At 35.8% G+C, this 24,253-nt stretch overlaps 1 protein-coding gene across 1 annotated transcript in view; it reads right to left on the bottom strand.

The window, feature by feature from the left end:
* Positions 1-12,301: 12,301 nt before the first annotated feature.
* Positions 12,302-24,253, bottom strand: part of CALCR (calcitonin receptor) — a 120,811-nt gene continuing 108,859 nt past the window's right edge. The window contains exons 12-14 of the mRNA XM_081288171.1: positions 22,597-22,815; positions 21,357-21,398; positions 12,302-14,331 (exon numbers count right to left, since the gene is read on the bottom strand). Coding sequence (XP_081144297.1) covers positions 14,104-14,331; positions 21,357-21,398; positions 22,597-22,815 — 489 coding nt within the window. The 3' untranslated portion in view covers positions 12,302-14,103. The remainder of the gene's footprint in view (positions 14,332-21,356; positions 21,399-22,596; positions 22,816-24,253) is intronic.

Here is a 24,253-nt window from a genome sequence, read left to right as displayed (position 1 = left end):
CTTTTTATTTACTCTTTCTGAGTATCACTGGGCTTCTTCTATCTGTGGGATGATGTGTTTAAAGTGTTATGGAAAATTCAAAAGATAAGGATGCCCTTATTTACTACTTCTATTCAACATCATCCTGGAAACTCTATCCAGAACAATTAATTAGACAGGAGAAAGAAATTAGAGGGAGATGAATAGGAAAAGAAGAACTCAAACTATCACTATTTGTCAATGACATGATTTCATATTTAGAAGAGCCAAAAAATTCCCCCCAAAGCTTCTAGAACTAATAAATGAATTCAGGAAAGTAGGAGGATATAAAATCAACATCCATAAATCAAACATGTTCTTATTCATCAGTGATGAATCTACTGAAAGAAAAATTAGGAAAACTACCCCATTCACCAAAGCCTCAAAAAAAAAAAAAAAAAACCTTGGGAATTAATCTAACAAAGGAGATGTAAGACCTCTACCATGAAAACTGCAGAACACTAAAGAAAGAAATTGAAGAGGACCATAGAAGAAGGAAAGACCTCCAATGCTCCTGCATAGGCAGAATTAATATTGTCAAAATGGTCATACTACCAAAAGCAATATACTGAGTTAATGCCATTCCTATTAAAATCTCAATGACATTCTTCTTAGAACTAGAAAAAGCAATCATGAAATTCATTTGGAAAAATAAGAGACCCAGAATAGCCAAAGAAATTCTTGGCAGGAAGAGTGAAGCAAAAGGCATCACACTACCAGATCTTAAACTATACTACAGAGCCATAGTAACCAAAACAGCATGGTATTGGCACCAAAACAGACATGTAGACCAGTGGTACAGAATAGAAGACATGAAACAAACCCCCACAAGTACAGTCATCTCATACTAGACAAAGGTGCCAAAAACATTTGCTGGAGAAAAGAGCCTCTTCAATAAAAGGTGCTGGGAAAACTGGAAATCCACATGTAACAAAATGAAATTAAACCCCTATCTCTCATCCTGCATGAAACTCAAAGTAGTTTAAAGATTTAAGCACTAGAGCAGAGTCCCTGTGCCTAACAGAAGAAAAAGTAGGCTCAAATCTTCACCATGTTGGCCTAGGATCTGACTTTCTTAACAAGATTCCTAAAGAACAAGAAGTGAAATCAAGAATCAATAAATGGGATAGATCAAACTAAAAAAGCTTCTTCACATCAAAGGAAACAATAATTTGAAGATAGAGCCTACAGAATGGGGAAAATCTTTACCACCTGCACCTCAGATAGAGCATTAATGTTCAGGATATATAAAGAACTCAAAAAACTTAGCACCAAAAAAATCCAATCAGTAAATGGGCAAAAGAAATGAACAGACATTTCACAGAAGAAGAAATACAATTGATCAACGAATATATGAAAAAAAATGTTTAATGTTTCTAATAATTAGAGAAATGCAAATAAAAACTACTCTAAAATTTCATCTGCTTCCAGTCAAAATGGCAGTTATCAAGAGTACAAGCAACAATAAATGTTGGCAAGGATGTGGGGACAAAGATATACGTTGCTGGTGGGACTACAAATTGGTGCAGTAATTCTGAAAGGCATATGGAGATTCCTTGTAAAACTTGGAATGGAACCATCATTTGACTCAGCTATCCCACTCTTTGGTCTATACTCAAGGACTTAAAATCAGCATACTACAATGACACAGCCACATCAATATTTATAGAAGCTCAACTCACAATAGCTAAACTATGGGACCAACCTAGATGTAATTCAACAGATAAATGGATAAAGAAATGTGGTATATATACACAATGGGATATTACTCAGCCATAAATAAGAATAAAATTATGGCATTTGTCAATAATGCATGAAATTGGAAAATATCATGCTAAGTGAAATAAGCCAATCCCAAGAAACCAAAGGCCAAATATTTTCTCTGATATGTGGATGCTAGATTACAATAAGTTGGGAGGGGTATTGGGAAGAATAGAGTTACCTTGTATTAGATAGAGGGAAGTGATGGAAGGGCAGTGGTATTTTGGTAGGAAGAATACCAGAATGAATTGGACATTATTAACTTATGTACATATAGACTACACAATCAGGGGATTCTACATCATGCAGAACCAGAAGAATGAGAAGTTATACTCCATAATGTATGATGTATCATAGTGCATTCTACTGTCATGTATAACTGATTAGAACAAATTTAAAAAGTGTTATGAAAAAATTCAAAAGTTTTGTTTCTTCATATTTCACTTACATTGTCTTCTGTTTTTCCCTTATGTCTGGAGCTTGGGTTAAATGTGTATTAGACTTTCTCACATCTCTTAACTCCTCTTCTACATTTTTTGTCTCTTTATTTTTGAACCCTGTATAATATCTTGTCATTTTTCCAATCAACGTTTTTTTCTATATTTATCTAATCTTTAACCTATTACGATCTCTCAAATATTATTGTGTTTTTCATTATAGAAATCATATTTAATTATTTCATCATTTTGGTATACTTTATTTTATAATTTGCAGATATCTTCAAGCTTTTCATACATTTAAGCATAGTCATCTCAGTTATTTTATAGTCTGCTTATAGCAATCTAATGTCTTTCCATGTCTCATGTGTAAAGTTCACATCTATTACAGTTCTCATGTAACCTAGTTCCTCATGTGCCTGGTGATGTTTGTGTGCTGACAGCATATTTGAACTTTCTTTTAACTATTTAAGAAAACTGACACTTTAAAAAAAATAAATATAAGGTTTTTTTCAGGCACTTAGCTGTACCAGTATTCAAGAGTTGAAACTCCCTAGTTTTCCCTGGAAAGTGGAATGCTATAATTCTATAATAACTATTTCACTTTAATTCACCTTCATCTTGAAGGTAAAGCATTTTTAGGATGCCAGCTTACAGTCAGGAGGGATTTTTCTTTTTGTGCTGTTACTTATCTATCCTCCTTATCTGTTAAAACAAGATTCATATTAGCAAATGTCCTCAGAGGTGTCTTCAAGAATACTTGTCTTTCTTGTTTATTATTTCCCCCTTCATTTTTTGATCTTGTACTTACTTTCTTCCTTCACACTTTTATGCTTTTAACAAGATTATTTTAATATTTTATCAATGTGTTTTGTTGTTTTCTGAAGGAAAAAAAACTCTAATCTGAATTACCTGATCAATAAGAATGTAGGTATTCATATTTCTTCATAGTGTGCTGCATCCTGCTGACAGCTTCCTGGATAACATGCCGATTTCTTTAGATGCTCTTTTACACCTTCTTCATCAATCCAGTTTGGGTTGGGTAGGCAAATCAATGACTTCTTTTCTCCACACATCTTCAATGTGCTATTTTGGTCTTGGACTCCTTTAATAGTTGAAAAGTTTTAAAAGGCATTCCAACTTTCTATTGCCACTGTCTTTACAACCCTGCAATATCCATATGATAGTGCTTTCTTATTTGTTTTAAAATTTCCAATTCATTTTGTTACTCATCATTGTTATATAACAGTTGTAGAATATAAGAATTATTTATAACTTTCTTACTAGAAAATTTCCCGTGAAACATATCCTATTCTCCTCTCTGTCATGCTGGTGTCCTCCAGAGAAAGTTTTAGATCTCAATCTGGGAACTAGCAGTCCTCTCTTCCTTAGGATTCAGTTCAAAGACTCCCTGATATTATCAGCAGATTTACTGCTGAATACCTCACAGCCTTTAGGGTGGGCAGGCAGGTCCTCAGCAGGGACTGAATGTGCAGTTATAATACGATTCAGAAAACAGAATTCTTTTTCTCACTGATATCATCATATCAAACTATTCTCACTTTATTTTTCTTTTCTGAAAAAGCTGCTGTTTTCATCTTGAAGAAGAGATTAAAAAAAAACTATCTGTGTTTCCATGATCCTCAGCTCTTTACCTGAAACTGTCTATGACAGGGAACAGTTTTTGATACGCCTATGAATTCCCATGGGAGTAAGAAGAGTGTATGGGGTACATTTAATGAGCCTTGTTCAGGGCTTAATACATGCTTTAGGAAGCCAATTACTCTAGTCAGGGCACAGTTTAATGGTGGAATACAAACATGTTGCAGACCAGCCATGTGCTGTGTGGGTGTGAACTATAAGCATGAGTACATGAGATGGGTGTGGCCTTCCAAGATGACAGTCAATCTGCAGACCACAAGACATAATGAAGCTAGACTCCACCCCCTGAAGCCTGACCCCCCCTTATTGAGTGTCCTCCCCTCAATAAAAAGGGGCTTCAGAACATCCTCCTCTCATTTTTCTGCCTCCCTTGTGAGAACTGGAGGAGCCGTCACTGAAGAATCCCAAGAAAAAGGTATTATCTCTGTCTCAGTGTGATTATTTTCCGCCAACTCAAATTTTACCTGGAGTGACCCTAAATGAGGTATCGCAGCACAAATCCATTCAAAGTGTTTCAAGAAAAAAAGGGGGATTAATTGTAAGAATTCAAGGCAGTATGATAAAATTCAATTGTTGGAAAATACATCCAGGTTCCTTGAGAGAAAAAGAGAGTTATCAAGCAGCTATTGGTGATCTTATGTCTCTAAGGTCTATCACTACATAAGTTGTAGCTTATATGTCTTTTTAGTTGAAATTCAAGAGCATAGTAGCTGTGTGGGGTAAGAGGATATGAGGAAAAATTTGATGAGTTCATCCTAAGTCAGTGGGTCAAGATTCAGCCTTCTCCGACAAAGAGATTTACTTGATCTAAACATGGCTGCGGATCAGGAGGGGGAGGCAGATTCTGACAGTTGATAGAATGGCTGAAAAGGCAGAGATTAGCTTATCAGTACCTCAGTGTGGTAGCTGTTTTAGAATGAGCAGAGATTGATACACTTTTAAAGAACATGATATACCTTCTTTAATTACATTACTTCAACACATATCTCCTTTCCCCAGAAATATTATTTTTTAAATTTATTCATTTTAGTTATACATTATAGTAGAATGTATTTTGACATATCTTATATACGTCAAAACTTCTCATTTTTGTGGTTGTACATGATGTGAAGTTACACTCATTATGTATTCATATATGAACATAGGAAGTTTAGGTCCAATTTAGCCTACTGTGGTGCTGAAGATTTCTTCCTTATTTTATTATATCCAACCTTCTGAGTCCCCAGTCTGCTTTGAGTGTTCAGTATTAAATTCCAGGAAACCCTCCCCCTCCCTCTTTTTTTGGGGTTCACCCTCCTTGCTGAGGAGCTGCCTGTCTGCTTTCTTGGTTTGATGCCACAGAGAAGCCAGGAAAGTGAACGGCTCTATTCTTCCATCTTGAAAACTCCTCTCCATATATCTTGAATGTAGGGGCAAGCAGATGATTTTTTTTAATATTAACTGGATTGTAGATTAGTAAAGTTTTTTTTCTGTTATTGTAGTTATTGTTGATTAAATGCTTCAGTTTCACTCTTATGATTACATTCCTATCTCACAAATCACAAATATTTTCTGTGTCTTTTTCTGTTCACTAAGTTTGAAACTTTGGCTTTGTTTTCATTCCAATCTTTCAGAATTATTTTCTTCTATTCCTTCTGATCTTCCAATGAACTGGAGGATGGTTTCTTCCCCCTTAAAGAGGGAAACCTGCTTGCTCCTCAAGTGACAACTTTTGAATCAGACAACATAGTGACTACTTAGCAGATTCCCCTCTCTCTTAAGAACTCTGGTGGTTCTCCATAGAAGCAGCCTGTTTTTGTGTCTCATAGTGGTATTGCTGTATTAGTAAGCTCATCTCTGCTAACTAATGATTCTGTACACACATGCTTGCTAAACTTTTGGATCACCTCTCTTATCTCTTTTGCAAATTTGCATCACATATCAATCACATGACTGTATTTTCTTTCTGATTTGCCATAGTTGTTTTAAGTTTTCTAGATATTAATTTTCTGTCAGACCTATCTTCTTTCTTTTGTCAATTCAAGTTATCTGTTTGATAAGGAGCAATATTCCTCAATAAACAAAATTTTTAATTTTAATCTAAGCAATTTGTCTTTTCCTGCTTTTTGGTTTATGATATATTTTATGAGACATTTTTTCCTGCTGAATGTATTTCCATACATATTTTTTGTAGATGTATAGATTGATTTTTACAATTAAATCTTCAGTGTCCTTGGACTTTTCTTTTATGTGGAATTGGAATTAGAGATCACATGTTATATTGGGTGAGATGATTTTCCCAACACCATCAATTAAATAACTCATTGATTTTCCCCTGACTTGTGGGGCCACCTTCATTTTGTAGTCTGAAAAATTCTTTGTGTCGGGAAATGATTTTAAGACAGAAATTATTCCTCAATAAATTTGATAGATTAGATATAAAATTATCTCAGGCTGTTGTTTTGACTACTTAGTTGAATCAAGTTTTGTATTTTTTTTTTGTTCCTGTTTTGTCTTCTTAAGTATTTTTTTTCTAGAAATTTCATTGTTTCATCTGTTTTCAAGTTTATTAGTACATGGTTATTCACTGGACTTCCAAACATCACTGTGATCTTCTTGTTTTTATCATCTTCATAGTATCTCAATTACCCACCCTTTTATTATATATTTCAAAAATAAGAAATTTTTTTTCCATTGATCATTTTAATTAGAGACTTTATTTTTTCCATTGTATTTTAAAAGACCAAATTGGCACTATTGCTAAACAATCCAATGTTGAAAACAACAAACTTAGCTTTAAAAGGATACTAAGAAGAATAGAATTATGCCTCTTATATTAATGTCATATTAGTTTAATTTTTTTTTGGTCTTGATTTTATTAGTCTCTCCCCCCTCTCTCATTTTTTATTTCATTGATTTATGTGGAAATTCATGGCCATCTGCAATATGTTTGATGAATTATTTAGGATATTCATTTCTGCTGTAGAAGACAATAAATGTGAATGGTATGTATGTTAGTAACCCATAAGATATATTAGACATAGAAAAACATTGAATATATTTGTGCTTGACATAGGCAATATAATATGTTATAATCATGAGATATCAAATATTTCTGATAGACTAAAGATACATATTCTGACAGACTAAAGATGACATATGAATCCCTGTTGTTCATGATACTCTACATATACATGAGGATTCTAAGACTCTCAATAGTCATGAGATCTTTAATCTTCGACCAATAGTGAAATATTCTAGCTCCTATGTCTTCTGCCTGAAATTCAGAAAGAAATCTAGTGCTATTAATTTTAATGATGATTGGCAAGTTCCAACTGAAGCCACAAATACTTATGCCTGCATCTCTTTGATAGAGTAGATACCCAGTGTTGGCCCTAGGAACCTCCCATACTCAGTAACTTAAACAAGCCCAGGTAGTGTGAAAACCACCTTGCAGTTATCTATGCTTAAATATGTTCACCTACTTAATCTTCCCCAGGCTTCTCACTGAATATTTTCAATTGATTAAATAAACTCCGTGATTTGAACATCTTAATTTTGTATGTGACCATTTCTGGACCATGAGCTCTGAGCTAGCTTGCCTGATAATGTACTCACAGGGTATCATTGCATCAGGGTAATTACTCACAATGACATTGTCCTTATAGTTTTGCTTTTACTCTGTTTCTCAGTTTATTGTTCTACTTAAATATAACTAAAATTCAGTTTCCTTGCTGGAATTGTTTTAGGTATGTCCCATGGAGTTGTAACACTTTATCTAAATAACATTAAGTTAAAAATAACATGACACTAATTTAGAAACATACCATTCTGTAATTCTCAATAGGCTTCTAAAAGTATTATTTAGAAATATTCATTATTTCTTACATCAGGTTGCCTAAGCTACAATTTTGCTATTGATTTTTAATTATATTGCATTATGATCAGAGATCTGTATGGTTTCAATCCTTCAGAAGAAATGGTCCTTTTTGTTCTTAAATAGGGCTCTTTTATGGACGTTTCTATGTGTACTCAGGAAGAGTGCACACTTTCTCAATGTTGAATATAGTGTTTGATATATTTTTAATTGCTTGACATCAGTAATTGAATTTTTCAGGTATTTTATATCATTGTTAATATTTTACTCACTTGATGTATCAGACTCTGAGATTGGTAAATTAACGTCCTCAATTGCAGCTGATAAATCATCTATTTCATCCTGTTGTTCTCATGGTGTGGCTTGATCTAATTTGAAGCTCTGTTTAAAGATGCATATGAGTTTATGGTGGTTATAATCTTATGTCCAATTACTACTTTTGCAGTCACCTGAATATGTATGTCCTCTCAAAACCCATATTAAAACTTAGTCCCCATTGTGATAGCATTAAAAGGTGGGATCTTTTGGGAAATGATTAAGTCATGAGGGCTTCTACCTCATTAATGGTATTAATATCTTTATAAAAGAGGCCAGAGGGAGTTTCCTTACTTCCTTCCACCGTGGAAAGACATATAGAAGACACTATCTTTGAGAAACAGGCCAGTCTAAGGTATTTTATTATAGCAGCCTTAATGGCCTAACACATTGTCCTTTAAGACTTTTTAAATTTTTTATCTTTTTGTCTAATGTCATATTTAGTCAGATATTAAGACAAGGCCCATTTACTGTGGGTCATATTTCTCTAGCATAACTCTTCCCATACCTTTTTTTTTTGTCTTATGTTTTCTTTTTGTCTTATGTTTGTCTCTTGTTGCTTTGGGGGGCTTTGATTTTTTTCCCCCCAAGAATCTGTTTTTAATTGGTGGCCATGACTACCTTATTATAATTGATGTCATATTAAGATTTATACTCATTTATTCACCCTTGTAACTCCCTTAATTGTATAGATATCTATCGTTCCACTAAAAGAGAAAATGTTTAACTTGCTTTCATGTGATTTTGACCTCTTCTTATTCTAATCTTTTCAATACTAATAGGATTTTTTGGTGCATTTACTTGGAAATCTTTGAGTTATCCCTATTTTAGGTCTCTTTTATGTTTAATTATGGAGAGTTTTAAATGTGTTTCTGAAAATATGTCCCTTCTTCATTTTTATTTTTGTGTGTGTCCTCCTGGGACCCCTATTCTTCTGACACAGGTAGTTCTGTCTTTGTTATCTTTTAGGGTTTTTGGTTGCTGTTGTTTCGGTTTTGTTTTTTGGTACTGGGGATTGAGCCCAGGGGTTCTTTATCACTCAGCTACACTACCAACTCTCTTTTTATTTTCATCCAGTGTCTGGCATTGATTGAAAACCCTCCTGCCTCAGTTTACCAAGTCACTGGAATCACAATGTGCTACCACACCTAGCATCTTTTAGTTTTTATTTTATGCTTTCTAGATTTTTATCCTTTCCTCTAAAAGAGCTTACTAGCCTGTTTTTTTTCTTTTTACCTCCTTAATTCATTTTAAATGTGGGTCTATATTGTTAAGTAAATGTTTTTTTTTATTTCAACTATTAAGTATAGTGTTATTTTAGCTATTGCATTTCAAGAACCCACTGGGTTCTTTGGTAGGATTTCTTGCTTCTTTCTATGTTTTTAACATCTCCACTTAAGTCCTCCAACATGCATTTCAATCTTTATATTGGTGTTTCCCGATCACTCCGTAAGTTGGTGTACTTTGTTGTATTGGCTAGTCCTCTTTTAAATAGTTGTGTCCCTCAGATGTCTCGTTATCTTGTCCTGTGACCTCTCATTCCTGGAGTAATTGGTCTCTAATGTCTTTTAGGAAATGACCTAAGGCCAGGCCTTGACTTTGTGGGGTTCTGGTGGATATAAAGAGAATAAAGGGATGAGACCCAGGGTAAAAAAAGAAATAGTTACCATAAAAGAATCCTTGATCTTTTCTTTTTTGTTTTCACTGTTTTTATAGGAAAACAATATTTAACACTTTTAATCCCTTCAGAGTAAAATCATTAGGATGAGGAAACTTCCCTAGCTCATAACTCATCAGTCCTATGGGAGTATAGCAGAGGAAAACAGAGGATCAAGTGCTCGAGGTGTCTGCTTACTGCAGAGCTGATTGTTCTGATGAACTCCCCAGTCCTTTAGGACTGTTGGTCTGCCTTGAGAGTATACCAGGAACACAGGGACCAGCAATCAGGCCTATTGTTACAGCCAGTGTCTCCAAGCGATGGAAACAGAGGTGCAAAACAGAGTAAAGCTCTTTCCTTGATTCTGTTCTTTACTGCCTGTGGCCTCTGCCTCTTGTCTGAATCTTTTTCTGGTCCATTAAAATGTGCATTGACTCATGAAGCTTAAGAGTTTTATCTGTGTATTTCTTTTTTCCCTTTTGTTTTCTCTCTTTTCCATTAATTGCTAACTATTGAAACTCTGTGTCCTCTTTGATTCTGTAGTTTCTGAAGTGGGGCATCTGGGGTGGGAATCAGTGTGCTCTCTACTTGACCATCTCAGCTGGCCCTGCAGCTACTTTTCTTCACTACCTGGTGCATAATTGGGTGGGCGAGTGGATAGTCAATGTCTTCCCCATCTTATCCATTCATTAGCCAGTACTCTGATTTTATTTAGAGACAGTTTCTCTGAATTAAAATAAGGCAGTCTCTCAGACAAAAGAGACTGTAGTGACAGAAGGTGGCAATGCTGGTTAAATAAAGAAGAGGGACAGTACAGTTTGAGTCCCAATGGAAGGATTTCTGAGAAAGTTAGAAAGTATCAAATTTCTGTAAGTAGAAAATGGATTTTGATGGGTGACAGAAGAGACTGGCTGGACAATGTTTAGGATAAGGGAAATCGTTCAGAGGTGCCTGCTAATGTAAATGGAGGAAGATACAATATTAGAAAATTAGATGTCAGTGGTTGTGTTTTCTCCAATGCTTCATGTAATTCGGAGATATTAAAAAGATGTGAAAGGCCAGAAGAATAAAACTCACTGGAAATATGGTTAGTTCTTAACATTCAAATGTACCTTCTCTAGCTTCCTCCACCCTCACATGCACATATGATCATTCTTTTTGTTTATGTTTTCAGTTAGTGTTTTCCAACTCCCTTGCTCCATACCAGTTTTGCATGAACTTGAGATAGGAGGAGAAAGTCGCCTGCTTTCTTTTTCAAAATAACAAATGAAGGTTCCTTCTGAGTTTATCTCATTGCTTTTCTAAATATTGTTTCTGATGTTCATTTTTCATGAATAATCACATTTTTAAACTCGAAAGTGTTAACTCCTATGCTAGGCATTGGATTGTAATGTATTCAATAGAAGAACCACTGTTTTTGATTTTGTTATCGAGAAAATGATAACACTCTTATGAGAGTGTTGTAATGAATTCTTCTGTTCCCGGCTAATGAGGAGGGGAACTCACATGCAGCCACCACCGCCAACCACATGTGCCATTTTGTTTCTCTGCCCCAAAGGTATCAGTGGTTGTGCTTTTCACTTTATAGATTTCCATTTTTACCACTGGCATAGAAAAGAAGCACCCACCATTGCAAAGAAACTTTGCCATGATAACCGTGTTAATGAACCTCAGTTTTATGCAGGATGGAAGGTACATGGTTGAATCAATGAGTTATGAATGAAGGAAGAAATGAGAAGGGTTGTAGCTCCACAATGTTAAGCATATTTTTCAGGACTTCCAACATCTTTCCTTCTCTTTAGGAACCATGATATCCATTTGCACCCAAAGACTTATTTGGGATCCTTTTGGAGGAGGGAATCAAAGCAGGTGGGCAGCCAACCTTTTGAGTGTAAGTAACTCTTTTGAAGAATCAGACTTTATGGCATGATGGAAGATTATTTTCATTCTTGAAGATCACAAGGATAATAATATCTATTTGAATCACTCTCTGGAACATACAGGGAAAGATGTACCCCTTATGTATCCCTCCTAAAAAAGTTCCCCAGATCTATGAAGCAACGATTTTGAATGCTACACATAATGTGAAGTTCCCACAAATTACTCCTGTTCCCATTATTAAGTTCATCACAGTTCCATTTAATCCTCATTTTTTTTTCTATTTCATGCTATCCAGATCTATACAGATCTAAACATTTGATTCTTTCCTACAAAGGGATCCCAAATAAGTCTTCCTAAAAATAGATCTGAATAGACTGATAGTCATGTGTGTTTTTTGCATTATCAAGGGAATGAGAACTGCACCATTGAGTCAAACTGTAGACTGAAGGTGTTTACACTAATAAAGATAAGGATCTTGACATCTTTTGCACACTACTTCTAACCAATACTTTGGGATTATTCTTCCCTTTCCTGCAGTACAAACTAGATGAGATATCAGCAGGCCATATTTGAAATGAAGAAGAAAGCATGGAATGAACAGGAGACAAGATGAATGGATGAAAAAATGAATAATGTATTTTTTAGAAAAATACACAAATATATACCTTTTGCTTTTATTGACTCTATATTAATTTATACATATACATAGTGCATGCATTTCACACAATTTTGACACTAAATGCAATACTAATAAACTATTTTGATTTCTTCAGTTCCTATTATATTACCATATTACTATATTACTATATTACTTACTATATTACTACTATATTAGCACAATAACATCTAAATTATTTTAGCAATATATTATCACATTTGTACTAGAGCTGCCAGAAATACTCTGTTTTCCATGTTTGTAAACAAAAATAACACATCACGTAACACTATGATTGGAAAAATACCTTCTTTTCAATTCTTCCCTTACATTCAGTAAAGGAGACTTAATCTACTTCAGTATCCAAAATACATTTTCATTGGACAAATATCATTTTCTCTGGTTGCACTAAATATGTTACCAGAACAAATCAATTTCTTGTCTTTTCACAACTAAATCACTTCTGAAAGGCAGTGGCATAAGATGACACAGATGAGATTTGAGATTTGGAGGATTTCAGTGTATCTCACTTAGCATACAAATTACACAATGATTACTCTGATTACTATTACAAATTCACCAGTTAACGTCACAAGCTTATTCAGAAAGATTTAAAGATCTTATACACAGAAGTGAAGAGAGATGTGGAAATCTACATTACTAGATTTTAATGAGAAACTCTACTTTTATCTTAACATGAATTAATATGCAGTTAAACTTGTAGCATTTACGTTTTTTTCTTCTTGTTTTGCTAATAGCGGCACACAAGAGGTCAACTATACACTGATTTCTAATTAGCTCTACTGAAAGTTCCTGGAAAAGACTGTGATCTTGTTAAGCTTTGAAGCTGGATGGAAGGCAGCTAATGGACTTACATGGAGTCTTTTAATTACCAGTCCTTAAACACATCTATCTTTTACTGCTAGATAGCACCCAAGAGCAAGAGGTAATTTGCTTTATAAACCTCAGAATGATTTGCTTTATAAATCCTGGAGTTTAGGAAAGTGGAAAACTCTTTAAAGAGTATCTTCTTCCACTAAGAATTATATTTTTGGCAGTTTGTGAAAAATTTAGTGATGGATTCTTTGTGACCTCCCAATTTATAAATGTCAGCCACCAAAGCACAGTCAACATTAAGACCAATTCCTTACAGCACTTAGGGTCTACCCTACCAGAGTTATCCAAAAACAAGCTGGGCGTGTAATAGTTCCAGCAAACTGACTCAAGATTTCTTTTTCATTCAAAGCATTATGTTTTCCTGCCAAATGCAGGTCTTGCCTTCCACATCCTTAGTCATCTTTATATGTGAAACCCATTTTTTCTTGCAGAGGTCATGTAATTTGTGCAGTTTACATTGTACGGATGGTAAAATATGTAACCTCAGGATTGATTGAAATAAAAAAATTAAAAATCAGATCCATAGCCAAATACAGAAATATTCTAATTCAAAATCTAGAGTTAAAAAGAAATATCTTGATAGTGATCTTAATTTCTCAAAGGTAGAAATGGCTCAAGATTGACAAGGAGCACCCTGTATCTGAACTAGGTCAATTTAATTGCCTTTCTCTTGGATACTTCCCTCGCATTCCTAAGACATGCCGCATCTCAGTCCTGGATGAATGATGGAGTTCACAAGTTGCAGTGGGAGACTCCATTCCTAGACTGTCTCCCAAAGCAATAGTACCAAGAATCACTTTCTTCAAATTCACTATGGACAAATTCACTTAATAATTCTTCACAAATGATATGCTCAGCTCCTGGGAGGATGGGGATCGTTAAATGCATGATCTATCTTTCCCCCAGGAAATGAAGGCTCAGTGATCACGATGCTGTGTGTGCTTCACATTCACGCGGATGACTCTTACTCGATGACGTTCATGGGGATGATCTCAGCACCCTCCTCGCCTTGGTTGTTGGCAAGCTCATTCCTAGGCTCCTGGTGGCAGATGTACACCGGGAGGTCGCCCTCCTCAGCGGCGGCAGCGGCGGCAGCGGCGCGAGCGGCAGAGCGGCGGTTGGGGCGCCTTCCCCAGCGCTGGTTCCATTGGATTTTGAACTGCATCCATTGGCGCTTCACGGTGGTTTGGACCTGGAAGACAAGAGGGAGCCTTGTTTTCATAGGGTGGTCAGAAAGGACCCAAGCAAAGCTTATGCACGTGACTCTTGGAGTTTATGGGAGTTTTACAACACATCGAATGGTAATTCTGATCTAAGAGGCTGAGTTGTATGTTATTCGGTGGTGGAAGAGGTCATCTTAGAAGAACGTGCAAACTGGAGGACTGAGTTACATGCCAACACTGGCTATTTTTGAGCAAAAGTTTCTTCTTTAGCTCTTATATTCAGTGAACGAAACTTGATTTGGTTTCATAATGTGTGCATGTCATATTAAGGAAGAAAGGTTTAGGAAACTTTTAATCTGCTACCATCCATGATAAGGAAAGATTTCATCGAAATCCACGCACTGTTGATGGTGAAATACATATGGAATTCATCACACAGTTCTAGCTTTTATGATAATGGCCCCATAGTGTGAATTTACCCTCATCCAACGTGGCTTGAGATGAGGTCTGCCAGATAAAATTCCTGCTAATGCAGTGACACACTTTTAATAAGAAATAATAAGATTTCAATCTCTTTCTATTGAAGATTTCTAACATGTAAATAAACCAAACTTGTTTTATAAATATGGCAAACTATATACTGAACACAAGAGGTGGAGAAAATGCTAAAGTCAGGGAACTCTAAATATGAAAACTACAATAACCACAACTGAAAACCACAGTAATTTTGCTTGTTTAGCTCTACTTTTTACAGAACTGAATTCATTTTAGTAGTTAAGTTCATCCTTCATGTTGTCTCTGAACTTCTTGATTTTTCTCTATCACTGAACAAAACTTAAAAAGAGATTACTGCAATACTATCTATTTTTATTCCATATTTTAAGCATTTCTGTTGCTTAGTACATAAGTCAAGCTTACGTACAAAATATTTGCCTTAATTTATTAATAGATCCCTAGTTCTTTCTGTTGCCAAACTTGAATATGGCAGCTACCCACATGCAAGAGAATCTGGGAAAAATACAACATGAGATTAATCATGTATCTAGTCAATCACAGGATGCTATTTTGCCTATTTTACATTGGTATGAATCTGAAAGAAGATGAAAATAACAGCAAAACCAATTGATATTATAAAACATGTATAATGTAAGGCTAAATGTATCTATGGCAAATACATGCACATTTTTTCTTTATATAATAGAGTAACAATCTCTCCATATAATATTAGCTTTGTTATATAATTTTATAGATTTTACTCAGGAGAAGGCAAATTCAAATAATTCATTGAAAAGCCAGTCAAGCGGCCATGAAACTTATAGTGGGAGAGGTTCATCATCACTCTATGGAGCAATCAGAAGGCTCAAGGTGACAAAGAGCTATGAGAATTATTTGGCAATCTGAGATTTGGAATATTAGACTTTTCAAATCACTGAGGTGACCAGCCCTGGTAATAAGTACTTGGTTACAAAGTACTTTATGTCTAATTACGTTCAAAAGAGACAAACAAGACAAGTACTGCAAGTGCTCAGGAGTGAGGTGTGCCTTACAGCTGGACTTTGCATTGATAAAAGCCACATAGGGGGAGAAAGGATGGCATAAAGAATTTTGGCTACTGTTTACTGGGTGCTTTCCCTGTGCAACATCATAAGCACTGGGTTGGTTAGCTTGTTCAACAGGAGGGAACCACTATTAGCCTCATTTTATAGATGGGAGGGCTGTGAATATGCCATATGTCCTCAGTGAGAGACCTGGAATGTGGCAGAGCCACAGTCTCAAGTGAAGTGTGGCTGTAGGTCCTTAAATGCCAGCTTTGGAATCTAAAACCCACCACATGTTTTATTGGGAAACTGAGAAAGATACAGGCTTAGTGTATTTTTTTTTTTTTTTTGAGAATCAAAGTCCACAGAGAATTGATAATTTTTGATGATTTAGCATCTCTTAAATACCAAGACCGTCCTTCCAGCTAAGCTTACACAGATATTTACAGGTATCTGAGGTAGACTTTTAGCAAGTTTGCAAGTGTCCAGCAGGAAAACAAGTCTTTATTTCTGCCTCACCTGTTCTTTTAAAGTAATCCCCATCAGAATATCCATGTGTATTCATATGTACCTAGCCCAGCAGAGACAAGGCTTGGGGTCTGTTTTAAGGTTATTATTATAGAAAGTTTACAGCATTCGCTAATTGCATTCCAAAATTATAACTCATCCTTTTGTGTGGAGATGTCAATCTGCTTCAATTTGTAAACCACACAGATGAGAACAAGCCCTGAGCAACACATAAAAGACACTTTAATAATTATAGTTTAATAAGGGCAGTATCGTCTGCAATAATATGGGTTGAATCTGATGCTGCTTTGATGACAAGAATAAGGGCATAAAATATGTACCCCTAAAAATAAAAAACAAAAAGAAACCAACCACATTAGGAGACTTTTGTTGCTTCTGAAAAAATAACAGGAATGTTAAGAGATGTCAATGGGTAACTACAACACAAAGTTGTGAATTACATAAATGTATCTATCACTCATTTAAAAAACAATGAACACAAATCACTTTACTTTTTTTTTTCCTGATTATATCAATTTACTTGTTGCTACTTTGAAAATTAGAGCGTTGTCCTGATGGTTTGAAGACACGGTTATTACACTTGCCTTTATTATTAAGCTATGTAATATTCGTATATTTGGGCCTTAGTTCTTGCATCTATGAAAAAAAGTCAAGGTGGGATCTCTATAGTTGGGTTTGAGTAGTTTTGATTTTCACCTTTCTTTTCCAGTTAAATTCATTCTAAGTGTCTATAGTTACGTAGTGTTGAATGAAAGGTGGGGATTTTCCTTCAATGAATGAAAAGGTTTTGAGTCCTGGTCCTTCATGTCCTCACTTTCTGTCACCATAATCCAACAGACCTGCTACAATTTTAATCTAAGACTAAAAAAAAAAAAAAATCATGATTTTAAAAAGCACTTTACATTTCTTGGAAATTAAAAAGCAATTGCACACTTTAAATGGTTTTATGTAAGTTTTAGAAACTGGATCCCTGTTGAAGCCCATTAATTAGATGCTTTGGAACACTTCCAAGTTGTTACTGATTTTTTTTTTAATTCGTTTGGAGTACATATCAGAAACATCTCTAGTGATCTTTGGTTTCATTTACGGAATTTAAATGTTCTGTAATTTGAGGCAATGGGGTACTTGATGATTATAAGATCAGGGCTTTTAATTCCCTTTCATTACCCACTTTCCTATGTTTAAAGGACGATTTCTTGTCCTAAAGAAGAATAAATATCATTTGTAATATGGTTTAAAATCTTGAAAATATTTAGCAATTGTATTTCTTAAGTTTTTTAACATTCCCCTATATTTCCTTCATTCATTAAGTCAAGGTCATTTATTGTTTGAAGAACAAGCTAGTTTATCTAGAACAGTGGTCCTCAAAGTGTTCTCTGAACCTGTAGCCCAAGTACTATCTGGGAACTTATTAGAAATGCAAATCTGAAAGTCCTGATTAGCAGCCTCTGCTGGTGGGGACTAGCAGTCTGTGTTTTAACAAACTTTTCAGTTGATTCTGACATTCACTAGGTTTGAGAATGCTGGTCTAGAATAAGGAAATTATCACTTAGCTTTGAGTCCTCAGTAGACTTTCTTGGATCTCTAGAAAGAAAATAACCCCTTGAAATTTATTCCTCCTATCTAACTGTAATTATATATCCTTGGACCAACATCTTGCCTGCCCCAAATTTTAGAAAATTGAAGGAAAAAAAAAAGAAGATAGTTTTGAAAAACATTTTATTTAATGAGAGAATTTATTAATACAAATTCTTCTTTGCCTATGTAATAAAAAGTTAATTGATTTGAAAACAAGAGTTTTACTAAAAGCCATAGTGTAGAGAAAAAGTCGGATATAGTTTAGGGAGAGTCCTTTACAGACAGGAAGGGTAAGTGGTGCATGCAGGCCCCTTGCAATTCTGAGAGGAAGAGAAAAGTGGGAAGGATACAGAGACACAAATGACCTTCAATTTCCCCTTCATGGTGGAAGTTCTGGGAAAATGGGGAGAAGAAAGCAAGGGATAACTTGCTTTCTTCGATGTACCCTTATAATAGCAGGCCTTTCTTATTGATTCCAAGAGCATAATCTTGAGAACTGATAACCCTGTAAAGAAGTCCCGCACTTGCCCTGACACCATGTCCAACATGGTGTTCAAGCAGTGGAGTGGCAATGGCTGTGGACTGTCCTGAAGACAGAACCACAGGCTCTAGGAAGTATAAAGAAAGGGGCTGAAGTCCCCACCCTCCTCACATGGCTTGGAGGAAGACTACTGAATCAGAGTAGGGCTGTGACTTGATCAAGGAGACTACAGACGGAGAAGACCCCTAGGGTCCTCAGAAGTGAGAGGAGCTGCAAGAAATTTCAGCAGCAGGTGCTGGCATTCATACTTGGTAACCAGCTGCCCTTTTGGACAAAAGCTTTTGAACTAACTGCTTTATTTTCCACAATGAGACTTGTGAACCACTAGAGGCTACTGGAATGGGCTCTTGAATGCAAGGAAAGTTACAGCAAATAAGTTTTAGTTTTCACACGCTCTGATCATGCTTCTTTGATCTACAAACTTTTATCCACAACTCTTGAGCACTAGCCAAAAATATGAAAAAGGGAGAAAATCTAGTGTGTTATTAGTACTATTAATTCTAAGTTACTCTTTAGAAAACGAATTGTACATCTTCATAGCTGTAGCCATCTTTTTGAGGTCCCTTAATACCTGATAATTTATTAATATGTTTGGATACTTAATATCCTCACACTTGGAAGAGCTGTGAGAAATGCTTGATGCATAAGTATGCTCTTGTGGACATCTCCTGATTTCCATTACTTTAATTCTCCAATTTTTTTTCCCTGTTTCTCATCTACCAATGGACTCACTATATGATCCACTTCCAGAAGAGCAATCACTGATTACACACTGATAACAGTTCAAAATTAAAATTTACATCTTTCCATTGGACAACTGACTTATTTGTCCCCATCCATCTCTGTTAAAACTCAATATTCAGCCAGGCAGAGTCCCCTCACAGCTCTGTCTCAGAGGCAGCTGGAAATAACTTCCGGCATGTGTGAGTGCCCTGCCTGTGTTCAGTGTTGTAAGGTGATATGTACACAGAATGCCCGACTGAGACCCAGATGCCTGAAATCCATAGGGCTGTGATATTACATTTAGCACAGTACATGATTTCTGTATTATTAGAAATGTCACACTTGCACTTTCTTCCAGTAACAGGATCTTAATGAAAATAGGTATGGTTTCTTTACTTCAGAAAACAGATAGCATACTCAAATGAACTCATAGACGTTTCAATTGTTAGGTGTGCCCCTGGGATTGCTTCCTATGCCTGACACTCCCAAAGACAGCATCATAGTTAAGACACAATAAAAATTGTGGTATTTTTACAAATGCATACAATCCTCTTGTGCTTTACAAGGCAGTCTCCTCCTGGATATGGTTTTTATATTAGCCCTATTTTGATATTATTTTAGATTAAAAAATTTTATCTTGCATGTCACCTGAAACAAATCAAAAGGCATAGATATGCATTCACAGAGTATTTGCTAGTTTAGTACTGTACATATGACAATGTAAGCTCTTCTCATTTATTAGTTTTTGCTATTCTGAAAATGAAAAAAAAAAAAGAATTGGGAGGATACTCTAATAGTTGGCACCAGAAGGATCTTGATTCATCTAGCCCCTTGTCAAGCTCCTAGAAATAGTAAGTACACAATATATTTCTGTTGAATGATGCAATGAGCTCTTGGATGAAGGAATGATGGGAGGAAGTAATAAAATATACCAATGAAAAGGTAATAATAAAAACATGGCCATGTTGGGGCTGGAGATAGGTAACATCATAGAGCAGGAAAATATTTTAGGTGCTCAATAAATATCATTTTATGAAAGAAATAGAGAATAAAAAATAAGTATCAACTAACAATGGTTAGAAAATATTTCTAATTACTAACAGGAAAATAATGCTGATATCTTAAAGTATGATTTTTCTTGCATTGAATTGTTCTTGATAGGAATTAATTTAAATGATCAAAAATACGTTTGCATTAAAAGTTTTGTGGTTTCATAAGAAGCATATTCTACTTTTGCAAAGCTCTAGGGAAGAATCATAGACACAGATAATTTATTGAGATTTAGTTAATTTAATTGGGAATCAGAAAGTCTAGGCTCCAGTCCTGGTTACCACCATAGCTATGTTTGTGCACTGGGCAAATTATTTGATCTTTCTAGAGCTTAGATGTCTCACTTGAAAAATGAGGAGTTTTAAAAATCATGTTCTCTGAAAACCCATGAGTTCTTTAGAAGAACTTCTGGGGTTACAGCAGCTCCTTTTTTTTTTTTTTTTTTTTTTTTTTGCATTTTATGAATGGGACTCCCAGGTAAGTTACTGTTGGAAGAAAGAGTAAAAACCCTGGTGCAAAAACCCTGGCCTAATGGATCTCTAGGTGCTACTAATACAAATATTCAATATAATAGACTATTTGTTTGGAGATCTTTTTAGTTTTAACTGCAAGGTGATTTTTTTTAAGTGCTGAGTAGTGGTCCAATAGTAGCATCAAGAAACTGGAAAAATAGGCTAATAGATTGTACAAACTGGCCAGAGGCTGGTTCTGTACCAGCAAGGGCTTGGGGCCTTTAGAGGAATAGGGGAAGCTGGTTCTGTGCCAGCAAGGGCTTGGGGCCTTTAGAGGAATAGGGACTTGCTTCTCTCTCTACGGGAACCCAGAATGGCTTTCACTATTACTACTGGGGGTGCTGACCAGCTCAGGAGGCAACCTCAGAAGATCAGAACTTAGCTGCATGTCTGGATCTTATTGTAACTATACCCCATTTCTATAGGTAATATCCAGCTAAAGAAATGGAAAAAACACAGTCCTATTAATTATGAAAGCCTCTGAGGTCAACTGTAGAAATGAGATCAAATGAAATGTGGAGACCATAAAATACTGGCTTTATATAAACAGCCAATTGTATTATATGAAATGAATGCAGACTTACCTCGTTGTTGCAGAAGCAGTAGATAGTCGCCACGAAGAATCCCTAAAAAGAGAAGGGAAAATAGAGTTAAAGTTATTTTTGTGTGCACTATGTTGTCAATCAATATAAATATATTTATATCAATATAAATAGGCTGCCTTGGGGGGTATTTTACTCTTGCAATAGCATGTCAAACTTGATGATGTATAAAGGTAAGAAAAATAATTATCTTCCACTCATACTCAGTGCTACATTATAAGAATATTTTATTAGAAATTTTTCTTGTTAGGATTCTATCATTTGGCAACTGGGACAGCTCTAGTAAATCTTGTTAATATAGTTCTCTTTTTAACTTGGAGATTTTTAGCATAATATATGGATTAAAGTGGATTTGAAAAGAACTTGGTACTTAAAAATATAAAAACTGAGATCATCGGGTTCAGTAGAGAAATCTTTTACTAACACCAATATCAGAGTGCATGGCTGTCAACGTGTGTCCTGAAATTGTGATAGTACTCACAACCAAGTTCATCTCTCAAATAAGGACATAGACTGGGTAATCTTTAAGGACCTGGTAACTGCTCAGAAGATTCCTTGTGCCCAAGCTTTAATCACAGCCCAAACAACAGCTCAGTTTATTAACACAACCCCTGTGCTTTCTTTTAACTCAATAAAATTCAGTTGTTTTCACATTAAACCCTGGCAGTAAAAAATAAAACTAATGTGAGTAGAATTTCCTTTGCCTGAGGACCCCTACCTTGACCTCTTCATGCACTACTTTGTTCTCAAAATACCTAGCAGTACACCTTCAATGGAACTGTGAATCTGGGCAGAATGAATGAAAATGCAACAGCCATTCCTTTGAGTGTTGCAGACTTTAGACAGCTTAGGACAGTCTCTGAGAGCCACCTCCATTATCTCCTACAAGTGGAGACCCCTGTACATAACTTTCCTTTACAGCTAGTGAACTGTCAAGAATGGATTCCTGACATGGCTTCACAAGTGGAAGGTGAAAGAGCGGAGGCAGTTCTGTACAAATTCATTGCTCCTCATTACCCCTGAGTCAACATTTGTTTATTAAAGGAAGGTCTGACAATTATATGTGTGATTAGCTGCCTAGGTGGGGCCATTTGTGGGTCCTGGAAGTGACAGGCATGGAATGTGGAAACAAATGCCTTTTTTTTTTTTTTTTAAAAAAAAAGATTCCCTTCTGAAGTTTGGTGAACAAGTCACCTAATAAATATGCTACTGGCTGCCTTACCTGGAAGTGGATCAGAGAATGCATGAGGTAATCATAGATCTTCCCAAGCACCTTGTTGGAGGGCCTCCAGGGAAAGACAACAAACTGGATTCCGAGCAGGGGCACAAGGAACATAGTAGCCTTCACAGCCTTCAGGTACATGCGGGACTCCGCCTCATGGCTCTCCCTCATCTTGGTCACAAGCACCCGGACGATGTTGAGCAGAAAGAAGAAGTTGACCTACAAAGATATGAACATGAGCAAACCATGTAGACACCTCCATTTAAAGACGTCTACTGTCCCCAGTTCTCATGTATCCAGTGTGGAGAGCAGGAGAGATCGCCTGAGATGTCACATAATTAGTTTAGCTTCCTGAACTACAAATATGGGTAACCAGACTCTTTTCAGATCTGTATTCATATTTTATTTTTTTCCTTAAATGAGAAAAATATTTCCCCTGTACATGTAAATACATGAAGTTCAACTGCAATGCGGCTATCTGTTCGTTATTTAGATGTTATAAACTGTACACAAGGAGTTGTAGACGACACTTGATGTGTTGCCATCTCATGTCACAGCACATCCTGGGAACACCTCGCCATCTTGTCCTTTCTTTATCAAGATGTCCCCCTTATCCACCTCTACTTGACTGAAAGCAAAGTGAGGACTAAAAAATGTATCCGTAAAGTCTGTATGTAGCAGAGACTGCTAATCTTGTCTTCTTTTCTAAGTAACATTTTAAAGGAAATAACCCCATGGAATTATAATCAGCATTTAAATAAAATGTGGGTTTTAAGCAAACATTGGAGAGGTTTAGACAAATGTATGCACCTGTGTGACCACCACTCCAAAGACAGGGAGCATTTCCATAGCCCCAGAAAGTTCTGTCCCAGCTCCACCTCAAGCAACCACTGGTTTATATTATTATGGGATGGAATATCATATGGAGAGGCCTCTTTTGTGTCTGGCCACTGTGGTTTAACATACTACCTGTGAGATTCGTCCATGTTGTGCATTTGAGCATTCCACTCATTCTACTCTTTGTACAACTACTCTATTATGAGAAGAGTATAGATAATTTGTTTATTCTTCCCTGTTGATGGAAATTAGAGTTGTTCCTACTCTTTGTGTATCACAAATAAAGATGCTATGAACATTCACATTTGAATTATGTGGGTGGGCAGATATTTTCGTTTCTTTTGAATAGACACCCAGTAGTAGAATCACCTTTCAAACAATAAGAGTATGTTTATAAGACACTACCAAACTGGGCTTCCAAAGTGGTGGTTTTATTTTACTTTCTCTGCAGGAGTAGTATATTACTGCTCTTCACCCTGGCCTACACTTGGTATGGTCAGCTTTTTTACAGCGGCCATGGTTGTGGTGTAGTGTTACCCCATCCTCATTTTCATCTGCAGTTCTCTGAAGATTAGTGAGTTTGAGCACCTTTTCATAAAAAAATCTGGAATATTGCAACTCTCTCCTTGAACTCTAAGATTTGTCTTTTCACTCTCTAAATATCATCTTAGTTAAATATAGGCAACTCATCAATCTCTTCTTTAAGAAGTCTATGTATTTGCTTTAGAAATCTTTTCTTACCTCAAGCTCATGAAGACATTCCCCTAAGGTGTCTTCTAAAAGCCATTGTTTTGTTTTTCACATGTAAACCTACAATTTA

The sequence above is a fragment of the Spermophilus citellus genome (genome assembly GCF_964194105.1).
Source record: "Spermophilus citellus genome assembly, chromosome: 3".
Classification (NCBI taxonomy): Eukaryota; Metazoa; Chordata; class Mammalia; order Rodentia; family Sciuridae; genus Spermophilus; species Spermophilus citellus.
This window is presented reverse-complemented; position numbering and strand designations above follow the sequence as displayed.